General features: G+C 44.3%; 1 protein-coding gene across 2 annotated transcripts in view; it reads left to right on the top strand.

Moving 5' to 3' along the window:
* The window catches only part of KLHL8 (kelch like family member 8), a 66009-nt gene that overhangs the window by 27688 nt on the left and 16226 nt on the right, over positions 1-22095 (top strand). For both annotated transcript variants that reach the window (XM_084758230.1, XM_084758229.1), the window contains exons 2-3: positions 8064-8441; positions 21099-21647. In XM_084758230.1, coding sequence (XP_084614356.1) covers positions 8199-8441; positions 21099-21647 — 792 coding nt within the window. In that variant the 5' untranslated portion in view covers positions 8064-8198. The remainder of the gene's footprint in view (positions 1-8063; positions 8442-21098; positions 21648-22095) is intronic.

The following is a 22095-nucleotide window of genomic DNA, read 5'->3' as shown; positions in this document are numbered from 1 at the left end:
CACCCCCTTCCTCTCTCCTTCCCCATCCCCTCCCTCTCCCCCCTCCCCCTCCCTTCCCCATCCCCCTCCATTCCCCATCCCCCTCCATTCCCCCTCCCCCTCCATTCCCCCTGTAAGCCTCATTGTCCGTTCTCATGGAGCCCTTTCCACTGTCATTGCTCCCCAGGTACACACACACACAGGCACACACTTGTGCGCACACCCAGGCACATCTGGATTCCTCGTGTAAGAGAGAGCATACTTGTCTAAGTCTTGCTCAGTCATCTCCAGTTCCCACGTTTTCTGGTGACTGTAACAATCTCCCTCTTCTGCAGCTGAATAACTCTGTAACGCACATGCGCCACACCCTGTCCAACCATTCTCTTGCTGAGGGATGTTCACGGAGGGTCCATGCCGTGGCTATTGTGAACTGATGTAATAAACGTGTGTGCACACGTGTCTCTAGGATGCCGAGTCAGAGCCTGTGTATACAAAAGTGTAGCTGGGTCATAAAGTAGTTGCAGTTTTAGTTTAGTTTTTTTTAAGTGGTTCCACAGTGGCTACACTGGTTTACACATTTCACCCACATCCCATTAAAGGGTTCTCTGCCCACATCCTCACCAGCACAGGCTGCTGCTTGTTTTCTTAGTAATAGTCATTCTGACACGTGAGGTGCGTCTCAAACCATTTATAACTTGCATTTTCCTTATGACCAAGAAGGAGTTGAACACCTTTTAAGTCTTTATTGACCATGCCCTCCTTTAAGAATTATCAGTTCAGACATTGGCCCCCTTAGTGATTGGTTTGCTTGGGTTTTGGTGTTTATAATTCTTTATAAAATTCTAGATAATGGCAGATTTTTTTTTCCAGACAGGGTTTCTCTGCGTAGCCCTGGCTGTCCTGGACTTGCTTTGTAGATCCACCTGCCTGTGCCTCCCTGATGCTGGGAGGACAGGTGCGTGACACCAGTCCTCATGCTTCCAACTCCTTCCCTGACAGTGCTGATGCTGGACATCTTTTCTGTAGTGTTTGCCATATCCATTGGTGACCTGTCCTGAGTCCATGTTTTAATGTGAGGTTTTGGTTTGTTTGGTTTTCTTGTTTTAACTTGAAGGTCTTTGTATCTAAGTCTGCTTTATGCTGGTCTTTGTTAGAGAAGGCACAGAAAACTGCGATGATGTCAGAACATATTGTAATCGGCTCCATGACAACAGCAACTAAAATGAGACCCTGTGGGGTCAAAGTGCCCTCTCCGCAGTGTTTTCCTTTTTTTTTTTTTAACACAGAAAATGTTTTCTTTTTCATTTGACTACCTCCCCTCCCTTGGGAGACTTTACTTTCTGTGCACATTTACAAAACATTTCTATTTATTTTTCTTTCTCTCCCCTTCATTCAGAGATGTCATTTTTCTATGTATATTTACAAAGCATTTTTACTTAATTTTATTGCTCTCTCTTTTGGAGGCTTCACTTTATTATATTCAAACTCATTATATTTCTTTCTATGCCTGTCTATATTCCCACAGCATCTATGCACATTTACAACACATTTCTACTTATTTCTCTTGTAATGCTCCAAACCTAATATTTGTTTCTGTACCTGAGCCTCATTAACCTCTGTCCTCTAGAATGTGCCCGCTCTGAGCGTACATTACGGACTCCGAGGTCTGGGATTTCAGCTCCTCTGACTTGAGCCACCGTCTCCGTCCCACACCCCTGTGCCTGGTTCTCTCCTGGTCCTGTGTCTGGAGCGCGTGCCTTAGCCTGGATCTTGTACCTCACACTGGTGCGCCAGCTATTGCGGGGCGTTTGTGGTTAAGCAGTAAGGACACAGAGGCATCTATGTAGCTCTTGGCTACCGGCCTTTTCCTGGGCCAGACTCTCAGCCGGCCTCTGACTTAGCCTGAATCCCTGCCACTGTGCCTCTTGAGGTTCTTGCTGCCGCTCATCGCCAGTCCCCTGCCTCAGCCAAGCTGCCAGCTCTTTATTCCACCAGTCAGCATCAGGGCAGTGCCATCTGACTCTTTGGTTCGCTCTCTGGTGTTGAGGGCTGTGTGACCCTCACCATGTCAGCTTGCCTTTTAACGTGGTAACATGGTAACCTCCGAGACCTTCTGAGGCGGGGCAAGCACTTACATAGAGAGAGCTGACAGCGGGCCACAGAGAGCACAACCCCCAATACCTTGCCACCACTCAGCTCTGCTGGCACAGCAAGCAACAGTTGGAAATACGTGGACACACCTTCATACAGAGTGGGGGAAAATCACCCCAGCAATGACTATGCAAAGCTTTTTATATGTGTGGTATACAAGGTGTAAGGAGTGTGTTTAGTTTTCATCATAATCTTTTTTTTTTTAAGATTGATTTATTTATTGTGTATACAGTGTTTTTGCCTGCATATACTCCTACATGCCAGAAGAGGGCACCAGATCTCATTACAGATAGCTGTGAGCCACCATGTGGGTGCTGGGAATTGAACTCAGGACCTTTGGAAGAGCAGTCAGTGCTCTCAGCCTCTGAGCCATCTCTCCAGCCCCTTTAATCATAATCTTTGACCCACTAATTTTCATACTAACATGAGGTTTAGGTGAAGATTTATTTAGTTTTTGTTTGTATGGCTATACTGTTTTTTGTTTTGTTTTGTTTTGTTTTTTTGTTTTTGGCTATACTGTTACTTTATCATCATTTATTGAAAAGATCTTTTCTTCACTGAATTGCTCTTGTGCTTCCTCAAAAATCAGTTGGCTGTGTTCATGTAGGTCTGTTTCTGAATCTCATGTTATTGCTGTCTCTACATGGTCTCTGATGGTCCTGTCACTTTTGTTTCAGAATAGTTTGAGAGCTACAGTAGCACTGCTAAGGTATTAGCACTGCCACAGACCCCTTAGCCAGTCCCCTTCTACTGGCTTCTTATGTTAGTTTGGTGTGATTGTTTCAATTCACCTTTATTAATGCATATGTATTAATTAAGGCTGTCCTAGTTTGTCTTTGTTGTGCTTATACCATGACCAAAGGTAAACTGGGTGGGTGGGTGGGTGGGGCGGGCGGGTTTATTACATCTTACAGGCACAGGTCATCTCCTAAGGAAGCCGAGGCAGGCGCTTGACGGAGAACTGGTGGAGGGGCCGGCTTTCTGCGTCTTCCTCTGGCTGGCTCAGTGACTTCTCTTACACAGCCTGTGCTTGCCTGTCTAGGGTGGCACCTGCACGGTGTTCTGGGCCCTCCTGTATCAGTTAGCAGTTAAGAAAATGCTCCCCCCCCCCCCCAGACATGCCCACTATTCCTGTGATGGAGGCTGCTTCTCAGGCAAGGGTCCATCTTCTTCTAGTTTATGTCAAGTTGGCAAAGCATTGACCCTACGAAAGCATCCACCTATCCCGGCTCCTGCTCTCTATTTACCCCCTTGTTCCAGGATCCCATTTAGGACGCTGCAGTAACTTTAGATTCTGTGTCTCCTTGGGCTTCTCCTGGCCACCACGGTAATCGGGTTTCCCTCATTCCTAACGACTGGTGCTTATTGGTCGGATGTTTTGTAGAGTGTCCCTTTTGTGTTTGCCTGATGCTTTCCTCACAGCCACACTGAGGCTGTGGGCTGTGAGAAGTAGAGACAACAGGCTTAGCACACTGTCCTCACTGTGGCGTGTTGAGCGAAGGCTGCGTATGTCCATGAGGTCAGCCGGTGTTGCTCTTGATCAACACTGGAGCATATCCTGAGCTGGCTGAAGGGTAGTCTGCATCAGGTCTGAGCACCGTGAACTTATCCCCTGTTCTCTCCTGTCTCGTGCGGTGCCCTTTAGACTGAGGTAACTGTGCCAGTATATGCAGACTACACCTCAGGAGTAAGGTCTCTTAAGGCTGGGGAGATAACTCAGTCTGTAAAAGTATTTGCCTCAAAAGCATGAAAACCTGAGCGCACATCCGCAGCACTTACGAGGCAGAGGCAGGCAGATCTCTGTGGGTTCAAGGCCAGCCTGGGCTACAGAATGAGCTCCAGGACAGCCAAGGCTAGCTACTACACAGAGAAACCCTGTCATGAAAAAACAAAAAAAGAGGGCTGGAGAGATGGCTTAGAGGTTAAGAGCACTGTCTGTTCTTCCAAAGATCCTGAGTTCAATTCCCAACAACCACATGGTGGCTCACAACCATTGATATAGTGAGATCTGGTGCCCTTTTCTGACCTTCAGGCACACATGTGGGCAGACTACTATATAAATAATAAATAAACTTAAAAAAAAAACAAGAACAAACACACAGATTGTCCAGGTGTGTTGACATGCACATGTAATCCCTAAAGTGATGATGAACTCACTGATAAAGGTCGGTGGGTCATTAGAAGGCCACTGACCAGTTAGCCAAGCGCACCTGGTGAGCTGCACCAGGGCATGAGAGACTCTGTCACAAAGAAAAGGCCCAAAGCACCTAAAGTCTTACACCAGGCTTGCCTTCTGACCACAATATGCCTGCCATGTGCATGTGCGCGCGCGCGCGCGCGCGCGCGCGCGCGCACACACACACACACACGCATGAGCGAAAAGCCTCCTTGTGTAATTTGGAAATCTATGGTGTGCACACCTCCCCCTTCCTCTTTGTCTCTGGACTGAACCAGAGGCCTTGCGCGCAGCAGGCAGGCAGCCCTTCCCCCTGAGCACTGCCTCCTGAAGTTGTCGGTGGTGGCCAGTTGGTGAGTTCTCCTCCACTTGTCACTCACTCTGTCGCTGACTTGTACCAGCCATGCTTGGGGTTCCGTGATCTGACGCCAATGCAGAAGGCATATTGGGTTTTAAGTTGAATGTAGTGACTCCTCAAACCTTGCTTCAAAAGTATTTCCTGTTTTCTGGATCCTTTGCCTTCCCATTATAAAATTTAGACTCAGCTTGTCTGTGTCTTTATTATAAAAACTTCTTATGTGGTTTTTATTGGAATTGATTTGAATCAGAATCAATCATGTTTAGTATGGCACGTCTAGCTGAGGAACTATGGCAGCTTCCCATTTCTTTCCGTTTTCTTTGATTTGCTTCAACAAAGTATTTCAGCGTGTGTGTCCTGACCGTGTTTTACTGGGTGTGTGCCTGAGCGCCCCCCTTTCTTGGTCCACTTGGATGCAGGGACCCCCCCCCTTCTTTCCAGGTGTGCATTGCTAGTACAGAGAAACAGAGTGATTTCCTTATGCCTCCCTTGTGTTCTGTGACCTTGAAAACTTACTAGTGCTGGGTGCTGCTCACAAATGCTATGAGACGTAAACTGACCTCCCTGGGGACAAAGGGCAGGCCTCCAGCCTCATCCTGGAACATTCTCCTTTGAAGTAGCTTGTTCTCTCCTGTCCCACCCACCTTTTCAGTTTTATCAGCCTTAGCATCAGGTATGTCGTTAAGCAATAGGATGTCGCCACCACAGCATCTCCACAGTGAAAGTAGGTAAAGCAGACAGTGGTGGGGATCCTACAAGCTCCGGACACTTTGCTTCTTGTTCAATGCAAATGTGTATACTTCTGCCACCCGTCTCTGTGCTGAGCAATAGGAGGGCCACTCTTATCATACAGCACCGGAAGCCAGCAGGATAAGCTCGTTGCTGCCTCCCGAGGCCAGGAGAACACAGAGAGCCTGTCTTGTGATGTCACCTCCATCATGGCGAAGGACGTATGGGCAGCTTCCTTCTGTAAACCCTGAGAAGAATAACAACAACACTGGGCTCCTTGTCTACAGATCCAGCCCGGTTCTTCTCAGCAGCGCTGTTTCCGCCTACCTTCCCTTCCCTTCAGCTAAATTTGCACAAATCTTTAGACTCTCTCTAGTTTGTTATGGTTTACTTGTGAGAGAAGATTGCACACGTACAGTTAGTCCAGTGTGAACAATTCTGTTGCCTTTCAGGTTGTGCCTTCTCATTTCTCCCATGATTGCATCAAAGAGAACTTACACTTCTTAAGTGTTCTCCTCCTCCTCCTCCTCCTCCTCCTCCAACTCCTCCTCCTCCCTCCCTCCCTCCTCTCCCGAGTACTAGGATTACAGCACGCCCTGTCCCCTAGTAGTCTCCTATGTCAGGGCTTATGTTTAGGGACCAACTCCATTTTTAACGTTCGTCAGTAACAGAAGGTAAGGGACCAGTTTCACTTCTTTGCATTTGATATTCAGGTTGTTTTGTTTATATGGTTGGTCGTTACTTTAGGGTTTTTTCCTTCTGGTGTTGGAGATGATCACATGCTAGGCAAGTGCCCCACCGCTAGCCACACCCCTAGCTTGTGTTTCTACCAAGTTCCAGTCTTTCTCTGAGTTACAGTAAAATGTATCTGTTTGGCCTAGGAAGCCAATAACTGACACAAAGAGACAGAAACATAATTCAAAGCTGCAAGCACAAGCCAGGCAGAATCTAAACTGCGACTTTTTCAACAATAAACTAAAATAAACGACTCTAATCCTCATAATCTACACACATCCCAAGCATTGCCAGTCTGATCCTTGGTGGCTTCTCTCCTCCAACTCTCCATCTACGGTTCACTGTCAACACTTGACTCCGCCCCTCTCCAGGAAGTCCCACCTTCCACTTCCTGACCTTCTGCCCAGCTGATTGGCTAAACGGTGCTTTATTGACAGTTGTTACATCCACTCAAGACATTCCTCCACAATTCCCCTTTTTAGTCTAATAATTTAAAAAACCTTTTTCCTATACATTTATATTATTACAACAATATATAATACACACGCACAAGAACAACAAAACAATTGTTATATTCATGCTATTCTCATAATGTTTTGCTGTCTTCAACCCCATCAGAGACTTGCGAAGGAATAAAATTAATTACCCGAGTAAACAGGAAGTGCAGGCTAACAGCTTCCAAAATGAAAAAGTGACAGGGACACTTTGCTGCCTGAACAGTCACTCAAAACTCTCTAACACATTAGAGCATTGTCTTCTGCCTTCTGGTCCAGTATATCTGACAGACATATTTGTGAAGCAGGGACTATTGAGGACTTGCCTACCCTAACTTGGCAGAGTTCGGCCATCAACTCTACCTGCATCCAAGCTTTCCCATTTCAGGCAAAATTTTGTCTGTGACAGAAAACAAGGACATTTTTGCCCAGTGGCTGGTTTGCCACATCTGAAGCCATCTCCATAAGGAGGTTCCTCGATGCTCATTACCTTCTTTGAGGCAGGCTGGGTGTTGCCAGGAGACAGGCGGATCTTTGTGAGTTCGAGGCCAGCCTGATCTACAAAGCAAGTCTAGGACAGCCAAGGAGAAACTCTCTCTCAAAAAAACAAAACAAAACAAAACAAAAAAATTAAAAAATAAAATTCGGGCCAGGCATGGTGGCACACATCCTTAATCCCAGCACTTGGGAGGCAGAGGCAGGGGGTTCACTTTGAGTTCAAAGATAGCCTGGTCTACAAAATGAGTCTAGTACAGCCTAGGCTATAAAGAGAAACCCTGTCTCAGAAGAAAAAGAAAAGAAAAGCTCAAAGAAGATCACAGCCAGTAAGTGGTAGCAGATGGTTTAATTTTAAACCCTTTGTTTATGTTACCTGGACAGAATTGTAGCATATATCTATCAATGATAAGAATATTCATCAAATGCACTTGTTAATGAAGTGTGATTTTTAATATGTAAATAATAAACTGAGGTTTGTGCACTACAGGACAGCTCTTCCTGTTTCCGGTTGTATATTTTTAGCTCTTGAAATATTCCTATAAGTGATATACTCATTTCCCAGAAGAACTAAGTAAGGTTCAAACAGTTTCTAAATGATGGGATCAGTCTGGCATAGAACCTATTTCAATAAAACCATCCTTTATTTTTGCCTGGAGTCCACAGAAAAGTTTCTAAACCTCCAGGTTTTAACTTCTGCTTTTGAGGCCAGTGCACCCTGTGTTTCAAACGTCTGTGCCCTTTAGTTGTTTCCGCGTTGAATTTTAAAGGTGTTCTTCCCTGATATAGTTAGGTGAAGCGAGTCATGTGACAGTTAGTGTAAAGCTGCAGGGCCCTCCAACGGTGACCAATGAGGTTACATGTATCTTATGGATAGTTATAATCAATGATAACACCTTTTAGTTTATCTTTGTGTTTTGTTGCTTTTTTTTTTTTAACATTACAGCGAACTCTATAGTGACAATTGAAGGAATTTTGAAAGATGTCTAAAGTTTAGTGGCTGCCTCTGTCTTCTGTCTTCTCACCCTCGGGAAAAATAAATAAATGGGATGTTTCAGAAGAGCGCTATATAAAAAGAAGAATGTTGCAAATGGCTTCAGAATCTACCAATGGGAAACAAGTTAGGAGTCACGTGACAAAGGGGAGGCGCCCGCACCCGCACCCGCACCAGCAGCAGCCGGCGGCAGCGAGGAGCAGGTCCTCTGTCAGCGAGGGTGATGGCGACGACTCCTTCATCTTCGAAGCCAATGAAGCCTGGAAAGACTTTCACAGCTCCCTCCTCCGGTTCTACGAGAACGGGGAGCTCTGTGACGTCACACTAAAGGTGAGGCCGCTTCTTTCTTTTCCCAACTTGGTGTATTACGAGAAATGAGGGTTTCTGTGCTTGGAAAACGCTAAGTTGTCCCTGACTTGTTAGTTAGGTCAGGGTGACTTTAAGCTCAGTCATCTGTGAATCAGTGTTTCCTGCGTGGCCCGAGTTAGCCTTGAAGTCACGACCACCCTGCCTCACGTTTCCTGTGTGTCAGGATTACAGTGTGCTGCACTGTACCTGGATTGGTCTTTTTTATTGAAGAAATAGTCACACTGTTATACTAATTAATTGCTAGTCTTTGTTTTTAATTGAAAATTCTCATACAATAAATTCTGGTCACCATTTTCTCTCCCTCATTCCTCCCAGATCCTCCCCTTTCCCCGCCCACCCAGCTCCACACCCTTTCTCCACAACCCTCATCTCTCAAACAGGCCAGCAAAACTACAAACAACCCAACTAGAGGGACAAAAACAACAAAAAACCAAAAAACCAAAAACTTAAAATAATACCACACACAAACCCACAAAACCCACAAAAATCAGAAATGATAATACAGAAGCAAGAGACCAGTAGGACAGGAAGTGCCCAGACGAAGCCCTGTGAGACAGGAAGTGCCCAGACGAAGCCCTGTGAGACAAAAGTCCACCAAACACCATTGACCCTTGTCGGCACCTACTGCCCTTAAGTGTGGTTGCTACCCAGTGAGGCTCCATTGTGAAAACTAATCGCTCCTTTGTGTTTGTCAGTTGGAGATGCACAGGGGTTGGAGCCCGTGTCCATTTTACCCCTCTCAGCACTCAGGTGCCCTCTGACTTGAGTCTGTGCAGGTCATGTGTGTGCTGCCACAGTCTCTGTGAGTTCCAGTGTGTGTCAGCCTTGTGTCTGAAAGACACTGTTTCCTGGGAGTCATCTGTCACCTCTGGTTCTTACAGTCTTTCTGCCTTCGTAGCTCCCTGAGCTCTGAGGGGAGGGGCTTAGTGAAGACATCCCATTTAAGACCGGATGTCCTAAGGTCCCTCACTCTGTGCACATTGTCCACTTGTGGGTCTCTGTGTTAGTTCCCGTCTGCTGCAGGGAGAAGCTTCTCTGCTGATGCCGCGTGAGGCACTCATTGATCTGTGGGTGGAGCAGCGCGTCGTGAGGAGTCACTTTATTGCTGTTTCTCTGGCAGAGCAATAGTGTTTGTTTTTCCCCTAGACCCATGACTTAACCGGCTCCATATGCTGGAGTGGGCCTTAATTCCAACCAGGAAGTGGTTGGTTACGCCCACAGTGTTTATGCCACAGTGTGTACTAGTGGACCTTGTAGGTAAGTCACTGTTGCAGATCACAGGTGTGTGGCTGGGTCGGTGGTTACCTTTCTCGGTTGGTCGCGCGCAGAGCACCTCCCAGTTCTATGAACACTAATCGGCAGGGTAAAGCCTCCAGTGAGGCACCAGCTCAACTTCCCCATGTCCAGGGAGATACCTAAGTGTTCTCGTTAGCAACAGGACCTTACCATGAGTTTGTGGGGAACAACAAAGTTCTTTGGCAGTAGCCTGAGGTGTTTGGGAGATCACAGAAGGCCGCTTGGGCCAACGGCTTAACTGCGAGCCGTCCGGTCCTGACACTGGAGACTTCACTTGGCTGTGAAAGATGTCTGGTTGGAATACTGTCTCTACGGTTGTGTGGTAACTACGTGTAGGTTTCTTTCTGTATGGATACGTTTTAGGAAACTTCTATAGCAGGAAGTTTTCATACGACCCAGAAGTGGCCCTGACTCCTAGTTGTCCCTCCTGTTTCCTCCTCTCTGACCACCTCGTCCACCCCTCTCTCCATGCATCTTCTCACTCCAGCCTCCTATACCACACCTGTCTCTCCACAACTGTATGTTCTACTCCTCTTCCTGGGAAGACCCTCTCCTTTCTGGAGTCCTGTACCACATACCTAGCCTCTGTGGCCGTGCAGATTGGAGCACGCGCATTGAAAACTAAAAGCTGATCTCCACATTGTAAGAGAAAGCATCAGGCTGGAGAGATGTCTCAGAGGTTGAGAGCACTGGCTGCTCTTCCAGAGGTCCTGAGTTCAATTCCCAGCCACCACATGGTAGCTCACAACCATCTATAATGAGATCTGGTGCCCTCTTCTGGTGTGCAGTTGTACATGCAGGCAGAGCACTGTATACATAATAAATAAATAAATAAATAAATAAATATTTTTAAAAAAGAGCGAGAGAGAGAGAAAGCATCAATTTGTCTTTTGGAGTGTGGCTCACTTCTGGATATTTTTTGTAGCGTATTCCATTTACCTGTAAATTTCATAATTTGACTTTTTAAGAGTTGGATAATATTCCATTGTATAAATGTACCAAATTGTCATCCACCAGTTAATGAACATCTAGGTTGTTTCCAGTGTCTAGCTATTATGGATAGGTCAGCAAGCATCTCTGTCTAGGATGGAGAGCTCTTTGGGTATGTGCCCAAGAATTTGAGAGGTGGATCTGAGGTGGCTCTGCCCCCAGGGTCCTGAGCAACTGCCATGCCATGTTGACTACTGTAGCAGCAGAGTAAGTTGCTCATCCCACCAGCGGTGAGTGACTGTATTTTTCCCACATCCTCACCAGCATGAGCCACTTTGTTTTATTACCCTTGGCTATTCTGACTGGTGTAAGATGGAATCTCAAAGTAGTTTTGACTTGTATTCCTCTGATGACTAAGAATGTTGGACATTTCTTTAAGTGTCTCAGCCATTTGTTTCATCCTTTGAGAACTCTCTGCTTAGTTCTGTGCCTTATTTTTACTTATTTATTTATTTACTGCTTGATATTTTTTACATTAATAAAAAATATTTAACAAGCTGGTCATGGTGGCACACATCTTTTAAAAATTATTATGATTTAGTCACATTACATCCTGATTGTTATCTCTTCCTGTTCCTACCTTCTCTCCCTCTTCTGCCCTATTCCCCTCCCCTAGACCTCTGAGAGGGGCCTCCTCCCCCACCATCTGACCTCAGCCTATCCGGTGTCATCAGGATAGCCTGCTTTCCCCATCTGTGTGCCCGCAAGGCCGTTCTGCCAAGGGGCAGTGATCAAGTCATGCTATGCCCCATTTTTTATTTGTTTTCTTGATGTCCAGGTTTTGTTGTTGTTGTTTGGTTTCTTAATAAATTTTAGATACTAACCCTTTATCGTATGTGTAATTGGTAAAGATCTTTTCCCATTCTGTGCCTTGCCTCTTTGCTCAGATAGAAGCTTTTCAGTTTGATGAGGTCTGTTTACCAGCTGTTGGCCTTCGTGTCTGTGCTAATGGTGCTCTGTTCAGAAAGTCTTCCTGGGCATGTGACTTCAAGCCTCTTCCCACTTTCTCTTCTAACGGATTCAGTGTATGAGGTCTTACGTTGAGGTCCCTGATCCGTCTGGAGTTCCGTGCGGGATGACATCCTGCTACCTGCAGCCATCCAGGTTCGCGTGCACCATTCGCTGACGATGCTCTCTGTTTTTTCCAGTGTGCATTTCTGGCTTTGTCAAAAATCATGTGTCCATAGATATGTGCACTTATATCCAAGTCTTCAGTTCCATTGATCAACGCGTCTGCTTTTGCTCTAATACCATGCTGTTTTCATTTCTGGAGCTCTGTGCTATACAACTGGAGATTGGTGATGGTGATACCTCCAGCAGGGCTTTTATTATTCAGGATTATTTTCACTACCCTGAGGGGTGTGTGTGTGTGTGTGTGTGTGTGTGTGTGTGTGTGTGTGTGTGTGTGTGTTTCTGTTCATGTCTGTCTGCAGCAGCAGCTCCGGGAAGGTCCAGGATGGGGTCTCTGGGGCTGGATGCGGATTCCCCTCCAGTTTGCTTCTTCTCTTGGGTCGCCAGAGCTGATGGCTCAGGCAGCTGATCAAGACTGAGAAAATAAAGAGGGAAGGGAGCCCAGGGTTCCTTCTCTGGAGGCTGGCTGTACTGCAGCCAAGGAGGAAAAATTAAACTGACCATAATTTTCCTACCTCCAGGGCTATAAAAGCTGTTTCTAGACAAAAACTGCAGGGGAGTCGTAAAAGGAGGCTCTTTGATCTGTAGACAGGCCTCTTTGCAGAGATCTCCACTGAGCTAAAGTATGCCTGTTTGTCTGACAGGGGAGCCCTGAGTCTGTTAACTTATTTGTGAATCTACAGGGAAATAAGAAATAAGAGAGAGATAGAAGATAAGCCACTCACACACATACATTCAAGAGAAAAGGTGGGTGAAGTTAGGCATCTTAACTTCAACTGGATGAGGCAAAGCTTCCCAATTTCAACACCGTTTATTGTTGATTACCGTACTTATACTTCTGATAAAAAGGAATGACCCCACAGTCACAAAAACAGATGAATTCTAAAATACAACAGGTTACATGTTTTAAAACTAAACATTTCTTATCTATGTATCTATTACATAGGTTTCACAGTGAGTTCAGAGTGACAAAGGTTGACAAGACCTAAAGGTTAACAGGGTCTATAACTTATAAGAAAATATGACTTTTCAGTTAAGACTGGCCAAACTATACATTGCCCAGCTGTCTCTTAGTTCATAATGAGTTAGGACAGTAATTGTATCTGCCTTTCATTCTAAGAAACAGAGTAAATTTAAAATGACAACATATGAGTCCACAAAGTGACATGGTATAAGGGATTGTAACAGAACAGTTTGTATATTTAGACATTAAGGCTCATCTTACTTTAGACATTTCTAGGTAACCTCATTATATCTTGGGTTAATGGAAAGTTTAAACCAACTTGCCTATATTTACGATGAATACCAGGATTCATGGTGCCATCTGGAGTGAAGGCTTATCTGAAGCCACAAATCTACTTCAAGGCTATCCTTAGTGAGGCATCTGAAGGTCCATAAAGGTATTTATCGCAGCCATAAACTCTCTAAAAGTGTTTTCGATTTTCTAAGACAATTTAACTTTTAAAATTATATTTGAATCAAATGAGGAATTCTATAATCAGGGATTAATTCATCTGAACAACAGTACATCCTCAACAAGATCCTGTAGGAAGTTTGCTCAATCAGAGCTGATCAACACCCAGAAAGTGACAGTCCACACCAATGCCAGATGTGTTTTCTTTTTTATTCCTCAAGACATGGTTTCTCTGTGTAACCTTGGATGTCCTGGACTCACTTTGTAGACCAGTCTGGCCTTAGGCTCACAGCAATCCACCTGCCTCTGCTTCCTGAGTGCTGGGATTAAAGGCGTGTGCAACCATGCCCGGCTCTAATGCTAGATTTCAGAGAGCTGCAGCAGTGCACAATTGACAGGGTTGTTAGAGGTTGGGAGCAATTCTGGGGTGCATCCCGGTACAGAACTTGCAAAACACCAGATCACCACCTAGAAAGCCCACACACCTAATGGGCTACTTTAGCAGTGACTCTTGGCATGTTTCTAAATGGTGAAAATTGTCCTCTCAATTTTTGTGAAGACAGCTCTGAATGAGATATCTGCATCAAACCTCTCGCTTTAGCTCAGGGAACCCCATGCAAGAGGAGGCAGAAGGAGTAGGGGAGACAGAGGGGACAGATGACACCAGGACAACAGTGTCCTCCAAAACAACTGAGCAAGGCTCATATGAACTCACAGAGACTGGAGCAGCAAGCACAGGCCCGCACGGGTCTGCACCGGCTCTCTGCATATTCACTATAGCTTTCCACTTAGTACCTTTATGGGACTCCTGAATGTGTGAGCGAGTGCGTGTCTGATTCTTGTGCCTTCTGCTGGGCTCTTTTATTTTTCTGTTGGCTTGGCTTGTCCAACTTTGATAGGATGGTTTTGTTTTATCTTATTATATTTTGTTGTTATCTCTTAGAAGCCTGTTCTTTTTTCATGAGAAAATGAAAGGGAGAGGGTCCAGATGAGAGAGGAGGTGGGGAGGAACGGGGAAAAGTAGAAGGAGGGGAAATGGGATTCAGGTTATATAGTATGAGAAAAGAATATGTGGGGCTGGAGAGATGGCTCAGAGGTTAAGAGCACTGACTGCTCCTCCAGAGGTCCTGAGTTCAATTCCCAGCAACCACATGGTGGCGCACAACCATCTATAATGTGATCTGATGCCCGCTTCTGGCCTGCAGGTGTATTGCATGGCAGAGCACTATATAATAAATAAATAAATAAATCTTTTTTTTTAAAGGGATATGCTTAATAAAAGGGGCACATTTTCACTCAAATGAAAATTAATTTATTAATTTAAAATACAAAAAATTCTGTGAAGAATTGTGTTGGAATTTTGACATGGATTCATTGAATCTGTGGATTGCTTTTAGTAGGATAGCCACTTTAATTATGTTAAATCCTACTGGTCCATGAGCATGGGAGATCTTTCCATCCTCTGATTTTTTTTTAAGATTTATTTGTTTGTTTATTATTTATACAGTATTCTGTCTGCATGTGAGCCAGCAGGCCAGAAGAGGGCACCAGATCTGCATTATAGATGGTTGTGAGCCACCATGTGGTTGCTGAGAATTGAACTCAGGACCTTTGGAAGAGCAGGCAGTGCTCTTAACCTCTGAGCCATCTCTCTCCAGCCCCTCTGATTTCTTTTTTCAGTGTCTTAAAGTTTTTATCATACAAATTGTTCACTTGCTTGGTTAGAGTTACCCACAAGATACTTTTTGAGGCTATTGGGAAGGAACATCACTGTTTCCCTGATTTCTTTTTCAGTCTGTTTGCCATGTGTGGATAGGAAGGCTGCTGGCCTTTGTGAGTTAATTGTGTACTGTGCTACTTTGCTGAAAGTGACTGTCAGCTGTAGAGTTTCCTGGTGGTGTTTTAGGGTCATTCGTGTATAAGATCCTGTCATCTGCAGATGAAGAGACTTTGGCTTCTTCCTTTCCTCTTTGTGTCCCCTTGATTTCCTTCCGTTGTCTTCCTCTCTAACTGAGACATCAAGTACTGCATTGAACAGATATATAGAAAGTGGACATCCTTGTCTTGTTCCTGATTTTAGTGAAAATGCTTTGGTTTTTCTCCCTCTTTCAGTTGATGTTGGCAATGGCCTTTTGTAAATCACCTTATTATGTTGAGCTTTGTCTCTTGTGTCTTTAGTCTCTCCAGGACTTTTATGATGAAGGGATGTTGGGCTTTTCTACATGTTACGAGATGGTCATGCGGTTTTGTCTTTCAGCTTGTTTATATGGTGGATGATGTTGATCAGTGAATGTGTGTTGAACCATCATCCCTGACTCTCTGAGATGAAGCCTACTTGATCATGGTAAATGGTCCTTTGATGTGTTCTTGGATTTAGTTTGCCAGTATTTTATTAAATATTTTTGCATCAATGTTCATCAGAGAAACTGGTCTGTAATTCTCTTTGCTGAGTCTTTGTGCGGTCTGAGAATCAGGGCAACTGTGACCTCATAAAAGAATTGGGTAATGTTTCTTCTGTTTCTACTTTGTGGAATAATTTGAGGAATACTGACATTAATTCTTCTTTGAAAACCTGGTAGAATTGTGCATTAAACCCATCTGGCCCTGGGCTTTCCATTTGGTCGGGAGACTTTTGATCACTGTTTCTATTTCTCTAAGGGTTAAAGGTTCGTTCTTTCTTTCTTTCTTTCTTTTTTCTTTTCCCTTTTATTGAGACAGGGCCTCAACTTGCCAGGCAGTGGTGGCACATGCCTTTAATCCCAGCACTGCAGAGTCACAGGCCAGCTTGGTCTACAGAGCAAGTTTAGAGCATCCAGGGCTACACAAAGGAACCCTGTTGGAGATGCACACTGCTTTGGGAGGATTCGTGGCTTCATGTAAATCAGCGTAGTCAGCGTGTTTCCTCCAGTGGTCATTGTGTGTGAAAGACAAGCACCATAAACGTGCCTGTGCTGTCCAGTTATGAGGCCACCAGCTCATTTAAGCTTTAGAGTAGGTGCTAAGTGTAAAGGAAAATGTGAATAGTGGGCTATATTTGGTTTGTGGGAATTTGAAGTTGAGCCAGAGATGGGCATAATGTGGCATTTTTATAGAGGCTCGATGTCTTAGTGATGTCTGAAAGGTGATTAGAGGAGGATCCATTAGTGATGTCTGAAAGGTGATTAGAGGAGGATCCAATAGTGGTGTCTGAAAGGTGATTAGAGGAGGATCCATTAGTGATGTCTGAAAGGTGATTAGAGGAGGATCCATTAGTGATGTCTGAAAGGTGATTAGAGGAGGATCCATTAGTGATGTCTGAAAGGTGATTAGAGGAGGATCCATTAGTGATGTCTGAAAGGTGATTAGAGGAGGATCCATTAGTGGTGTCTGAAAGGTGATTAGAGGAGGATCCATTAGTGATGTCTGAAAGGTGATTAGAGGAGGATCCATTAGTGATGTCTGAAAGGTGATTAGAGGAGGATCCATTAGTGATGTCTGAAAGGTGATTAGAAGGACTTACATAAGAGTTAATATATTGCCTTCAGATCATTTCAGGAGGTAAATCTTGTTTACATACTATTATGTTTACTAGTGGAAATGTTTTTAAATACTTTATGTAAGGAAAGCTCTAAGGTTATGTATGGCTGAGCATTTCACAAACTCTTTATTGTCTAGGTGCTAGTGAGTGAACTGAACACTCACGTGCTAAGCACACACTCCACAGCCTCCTTAAGGGTCATTTCATAGCATCCACTTCCGGATCCCATACGCTGTCAGTGCAGATAGCATTTCATAGAGAAATCAAACACTTCTTTAAAGTCAAATAATATAAACAGTATCTATTATGGCTCCATTAAGAATTGCTACAGGGCCTGGGCTGGGGAGCTGGCTCAGCGGGTGAAAGCGTTTGCTCTGCAGAGGACCTGGGCTCAGCTCCCAGCACCCTCACAGTGGCTCACACTCCAGTTCCAGGGGACCAGATGTCCTCTTTCCATCTCTCCAGGCACCAGGCACACAAGTGGTGCACATGCATGCATGCAGGCAAAACACACGTGCTGCTGGGGCTCTCACTCTATATTTGTATTACTCTTTCCACATAAAATTAACTTGCGCCAGTGTTCATGGGCTCTGTTAATATTTTCTAAGATTTTAACTGGTGTAATTATTGTCAAAACTTCAACTGGCCCAGGAAGAACAATCATTCTAAAGATTATTGGAAAACAGAGTGTGATCTGCATTATACTATTACTTTGCAAAGGGAGGAAAGATGAATTGATTACATTATAAGTAGTGATTGCTGACCTGAAAGCAGGCTGATAGTTCTGTATTACAGCTCTGAAGGCAGAGGAACTCATGACACCGCAGGCTTGGTATCTGGTGGGCTATTCTCTATGCTTCTAAAGTGAGGACGAGTCGGTGAGGATGCATTTGCCGTGTCCTCACGTGGTGCAAGGCAGGAGGGGAAAGGCCTGAGCTGGTTCCGGCCAACCCTTTTATAAGCCTTGACTTCACGAGCTCAGGGCCACATGGTTTCTTCATTCCTCAAATCCCGTGGGGAGGGGCCTTTCAGACCGGATCCCAGTTGTAGCTAATAAAAAAGGGGTGATAGCAGAGGCGGTCAGGCCCCTCTACTCAGTGTGTAAGCACTCTGCAGGGTTGCGGTGTCGTCAGAATTCTGTGATGGTCTCCTGTCCATTCAGCTGGGAACGAGGGCTGGTTGGTTGGTTAAGTCTGTTTTGTGTTGCTCAGAAGGGAAAAAATTTTATATATATGATATGTATGCACATATAGTTTATTTCAACTCCTAAATACAATCTGAATTGTCTCTATTATATAATTTGAAAATGAATCAGAGTGAGTATAATTACTGTAGAACATTGGGAAGTCACTGTCGTGTGGTAATTTAGTGCATGTGAAGATTATTTTGAAATTGGTACATCTATCTAACCTCTCTCCTTTTAGATCTTGACAAACACTTTCTGCCCACTAAGAGTAATTTAAATTAGTTAATTTTTTGTTGTTGTAGTTTCTTTTGGTTTTTGTTTTGTTTTGGAGACAGGGTTTCTCTGTGTAGCCTTAGCTGTCCTGGACTTACTTTGTAGACCAGGCTGGCCTCGAACTCACTGAGATCCGCCTGCCTCTGCCTCCCTGAGTGCTGGGCATGCACTACTATGCCCTGCAATTAGTTAATTTTTAAAAAGTAGTATTAATTAAAAGAGCAAAATTATCAAAGGTTAAATTGAAAACTTAAAATATAGCTTATAAAGGAAAAGAGGTTTGGCTACAGATTTGTTTTTATTATTTTGTATACAAAGAATAGTTTCATACTAACCCTGTTATTGAAAAGTGTTGCATAGTTAAGGAATAAAAAAGGAAAAACAATAAGAAAAATGTTCGCTTGCAGCATATTACCCAGAGCATTGTAGAAGTGTCCCTGAGGTAAAGGGTCACCAGCCTTGTTCTGTGGTCAGGGCAGGCAGGTCAGCAGAATGTAACAAGCTATTTAAAAAGTGGGGTCCTCAGCCGGGCGTGGTGGCGCATGCCTTTAATCCCAGCACTCGGGAGGCAGAGGCAGGCGGATCGCTGTGAGTTCGAGGCCAGCCTGGTCTACAAAGCGAGTCTAGGACAGCCAGCCAAGGCTAACACAGAGAGACCCTGTCTCGAAAAACAAAACAAAACAAAACAAAAAAAAAAGTGGGGTCCTCGAAAACCGTCTCAAAATTAAGAGAAAATACTTTTCTATAAGATATCATTTGTGTGTAAGAAACTGAAATGACCTAAAAGCCAGTGTCAGATGATCAAATAGTGTGTTGCAGCTGTGGTGCCAGTAAGTGGAAGGACTGCAAACATTTCCGACACTTGGAGAATAATTATATATTTACTTTGAACTTGCATGGAAGCCGTTGAAGCAAATGTGTTAGCAAGTTGGCAGTCGAACTGGGAGAAAACTCTCCTGTGCTTTTCTGTGTCCACTAGACATTTCAGACTGAGAGAAAACCATGCTGCTGTAGGTCAGTGGATTAGCAGACTTCTAAATAAGAACTGACAGTGAATGGAATTGTGATTGCTCTTTTTCAACAGCTTTAGTTTATTTCACCTCATAATTTGGCAGTGCACTTACTGTGTTAGAGTTCTTAGTTTATGGGTCTGAGTAAAAGTGAGACTGCCTGCCGCCCCCTCAGCCCTCTCCCTGCGCCCCCTGTGGTGACAGTAAAGCACCTTAGGGATGCAGAGTCTTGTTTTGTTGTGTTTTAATACAAAGTGGCCGGTTTTAAGTATTTTAAATATTTTAGTAAGAAATAATTCAGTAATGTTTATATTCTAAATATTTTACTAATGTTTAAGGTTGACATGAGTTTTTTCTTATTATCTCGAATTATTCATATGTTCGTTCTTTGATCTAACAAAAATGTAAGCAAGAAAATTTACTAGTATTGAGGACACACATACATATTTCATGGTACATATTTCTATGACTAAATCATACAGTTATTTTATAGTTTGTATATTTTTTAGTCCAGTTTGAAGCACCAAGTTTATATATTTCTAATTTTTTATTGTTTTGGTAAAAGATAACTATTTTATGTGACAGGAAAATATAGAAATAAACTGTATGATGAAATATATAACATCAAAGAAGAGTTGGCAGAGTACAAGGGCAGATTTTTTGTGTATTTCATATATGGCTTTACAAAGATCTTGAGCCTTTAGAATGGATAGTTATTCTAAAAGAATACATTTGGGGTTTTGTTTTGTTTTTTGAGACAGGGTTTCTCTGTGTAGCCCTGGCTGTCCTGGACTCACTTTGTAGACCAGGCTGGCCTTGAAGTCACAGAGATCTGCCTCCCTGAGCACTGGAATTAAAAGAGTGCCACCATGCCCAGCTACGTGTTTGTTTGTTTGTTTGTGTGTTTTTTAATCAAGAGATTAAAATAGAGTTGTAGAAAGACAAAGTTGTTTTTTTATAATCTACATGAAAATAATTAGCTGCCTGTCTTAGTTGCTGTCCTGTTGTTGTGAAGAGACACCATGATCAGACAACTTATAAAAGAAAGAGTTTATTGGGGGCTACAGTATGAGAGGGTGAGTCCATGTCCACTGTGGCAGGGAGCGTGGCAGCAGCAGGCAGGCATGGTGCTGGAGCAGTGGCTGGGAGCTCACGTGTTCGGACAGCAGCCTAGAGGCAGAAAGAAAGAGAAAGAAAGGGAATGGCATGGGCTTTTGACATCTCAAAGCCCTCTTCCAACACGGCCACGCCTCCTAATCCTTCCCAAACAGTTCCCCCCCCCCCCCGTGGGAACCAAACATTTAGGTGTGTTAGCCTGTGGGGGCCATTCTCATTCAGACTGCCCCTCTGGCTATTGGCTTCATAGCTTGGGTGGAAAGGTTGTACTAAAATAGTGATTCTCTGGAAATTGCGTGACTCTGCTTTGTGATACTATGATGTAATAGAGTGTTATCAATTTGAGGAGGGGCTGGGAATTGAACTTACAGCTTCATGCATGCAAGGCAAGCCCCCTGCCACTAAGCCCTCATACGATTGTTAAAATGTTATTTTTAGGCTGCCTTAAAAATGTTTCCTAGTTCACAGAATGATCCTCAAATACGAGATAGCATAGAAAATAATAGTTCAGTATGGCTAATTTAAGCAGCGAAAATTACCTGACTTCCAGAAACTGGCCTTGAATGAAGGCTAAGTAGCTCAAGGATTTCAGCATTCACATGAATCCCAGCCGTGTGAACACTGTCTGCGGCGCGTGTTCTCTCATGTGCAGCCGCCGCCTCAGTGTGTGTGTTGATTTGGACAGGTTGGCGCGAAGCTCATCTCTTGTCACAAGTTGGTGCTGGCTTGTGTGATCCCCTACTTCAGAGCCATGTTTCTCTCCGAAATGGCTGAGGCCAAGCAGGCGCTGATTGAGATTCGAGACTTTGACGGAGATGCCGTGGAAGACTTGGTGACATTCGTCTACTCGTCACGGCTCACGTTGACAGTGGACAACGTGCAGCCTCTGCTGTACGCAGCTTGTATTCTGCAGGTTGAACTGGTGGCCAGAGCCTGCTGCGAGTACATGAAGTTGCATTTCCACCCCTCCAACTGCCTGGCGGTGCGCGCCTTTGCGGAGAGTCACAACCGGATAGACCTGATGGACATGGCGGACCAGTACGCCTGCGAGCACTTCACGGAGGTGGTGGAATGCGAAGATTTCGTGAGCGTGTCCCCCCAGCACCTCCACAAGCTTCTGTCCTCCAGTGACCTCAACATTGACAGCGAGAAGCAGGTCTACAGCGCGGCCATCAAGTGGCTTCTCGCCAATCCCCAGCATCATCCTAAGTGGCTGGATGAGACGCTTGCGCAGGTAGGGCTCAAGGAGGGGCGGGCGCAAATGCGCATGTGCGGGGGCGCGGGCGGGGGGAGTGTGTGTGTGTGTGTGTGTGTGTGTGTGTGTGTGTGTAGTCACTCATCTGAACGGGTGTGATGTTAACTCCTTGTGCCCTGTGCAGTTCCTACACTAATAATACATCTTGATTTGTTGTGCTTGCATGATTTTTTAAGCTCAAATACTTAAAATATTCATATGGAGTAGTAATGAATAGTGTGCTCTGTTAGTTGAAAATGGCTCTAGGAAAACAGCTCTACCAGTAATTTTTAACTTATTTTATAATGGAGTTTCTAAGTTTTAATCAGTCATTTTCCTAATGACTATAGACTGATGCTGGAAAGAATCACATAACATAACTGCATGTTGAAGTTTACTTTGAAACCTTGGAAATGTGTGTTATGATTATTGATTTTAACTGTCAGAG

Source organism: Acomys minous (assembly GCF_964271855.1).
Source record: "Acomys minous genome assembly, chromosome: 15".
In the NCBI taxonomy this organism is placed as follows: Eukaryota; Metazoa; Chordata; class Mammalia; order Rodentia; family Muridae; genus Acomys; species Acomys minous.
The sequence above is the reverse complement of the archived record's forward strand: the minus strand, read 5'-3'. Positions and strand labels throughout refer to the sequence as shown.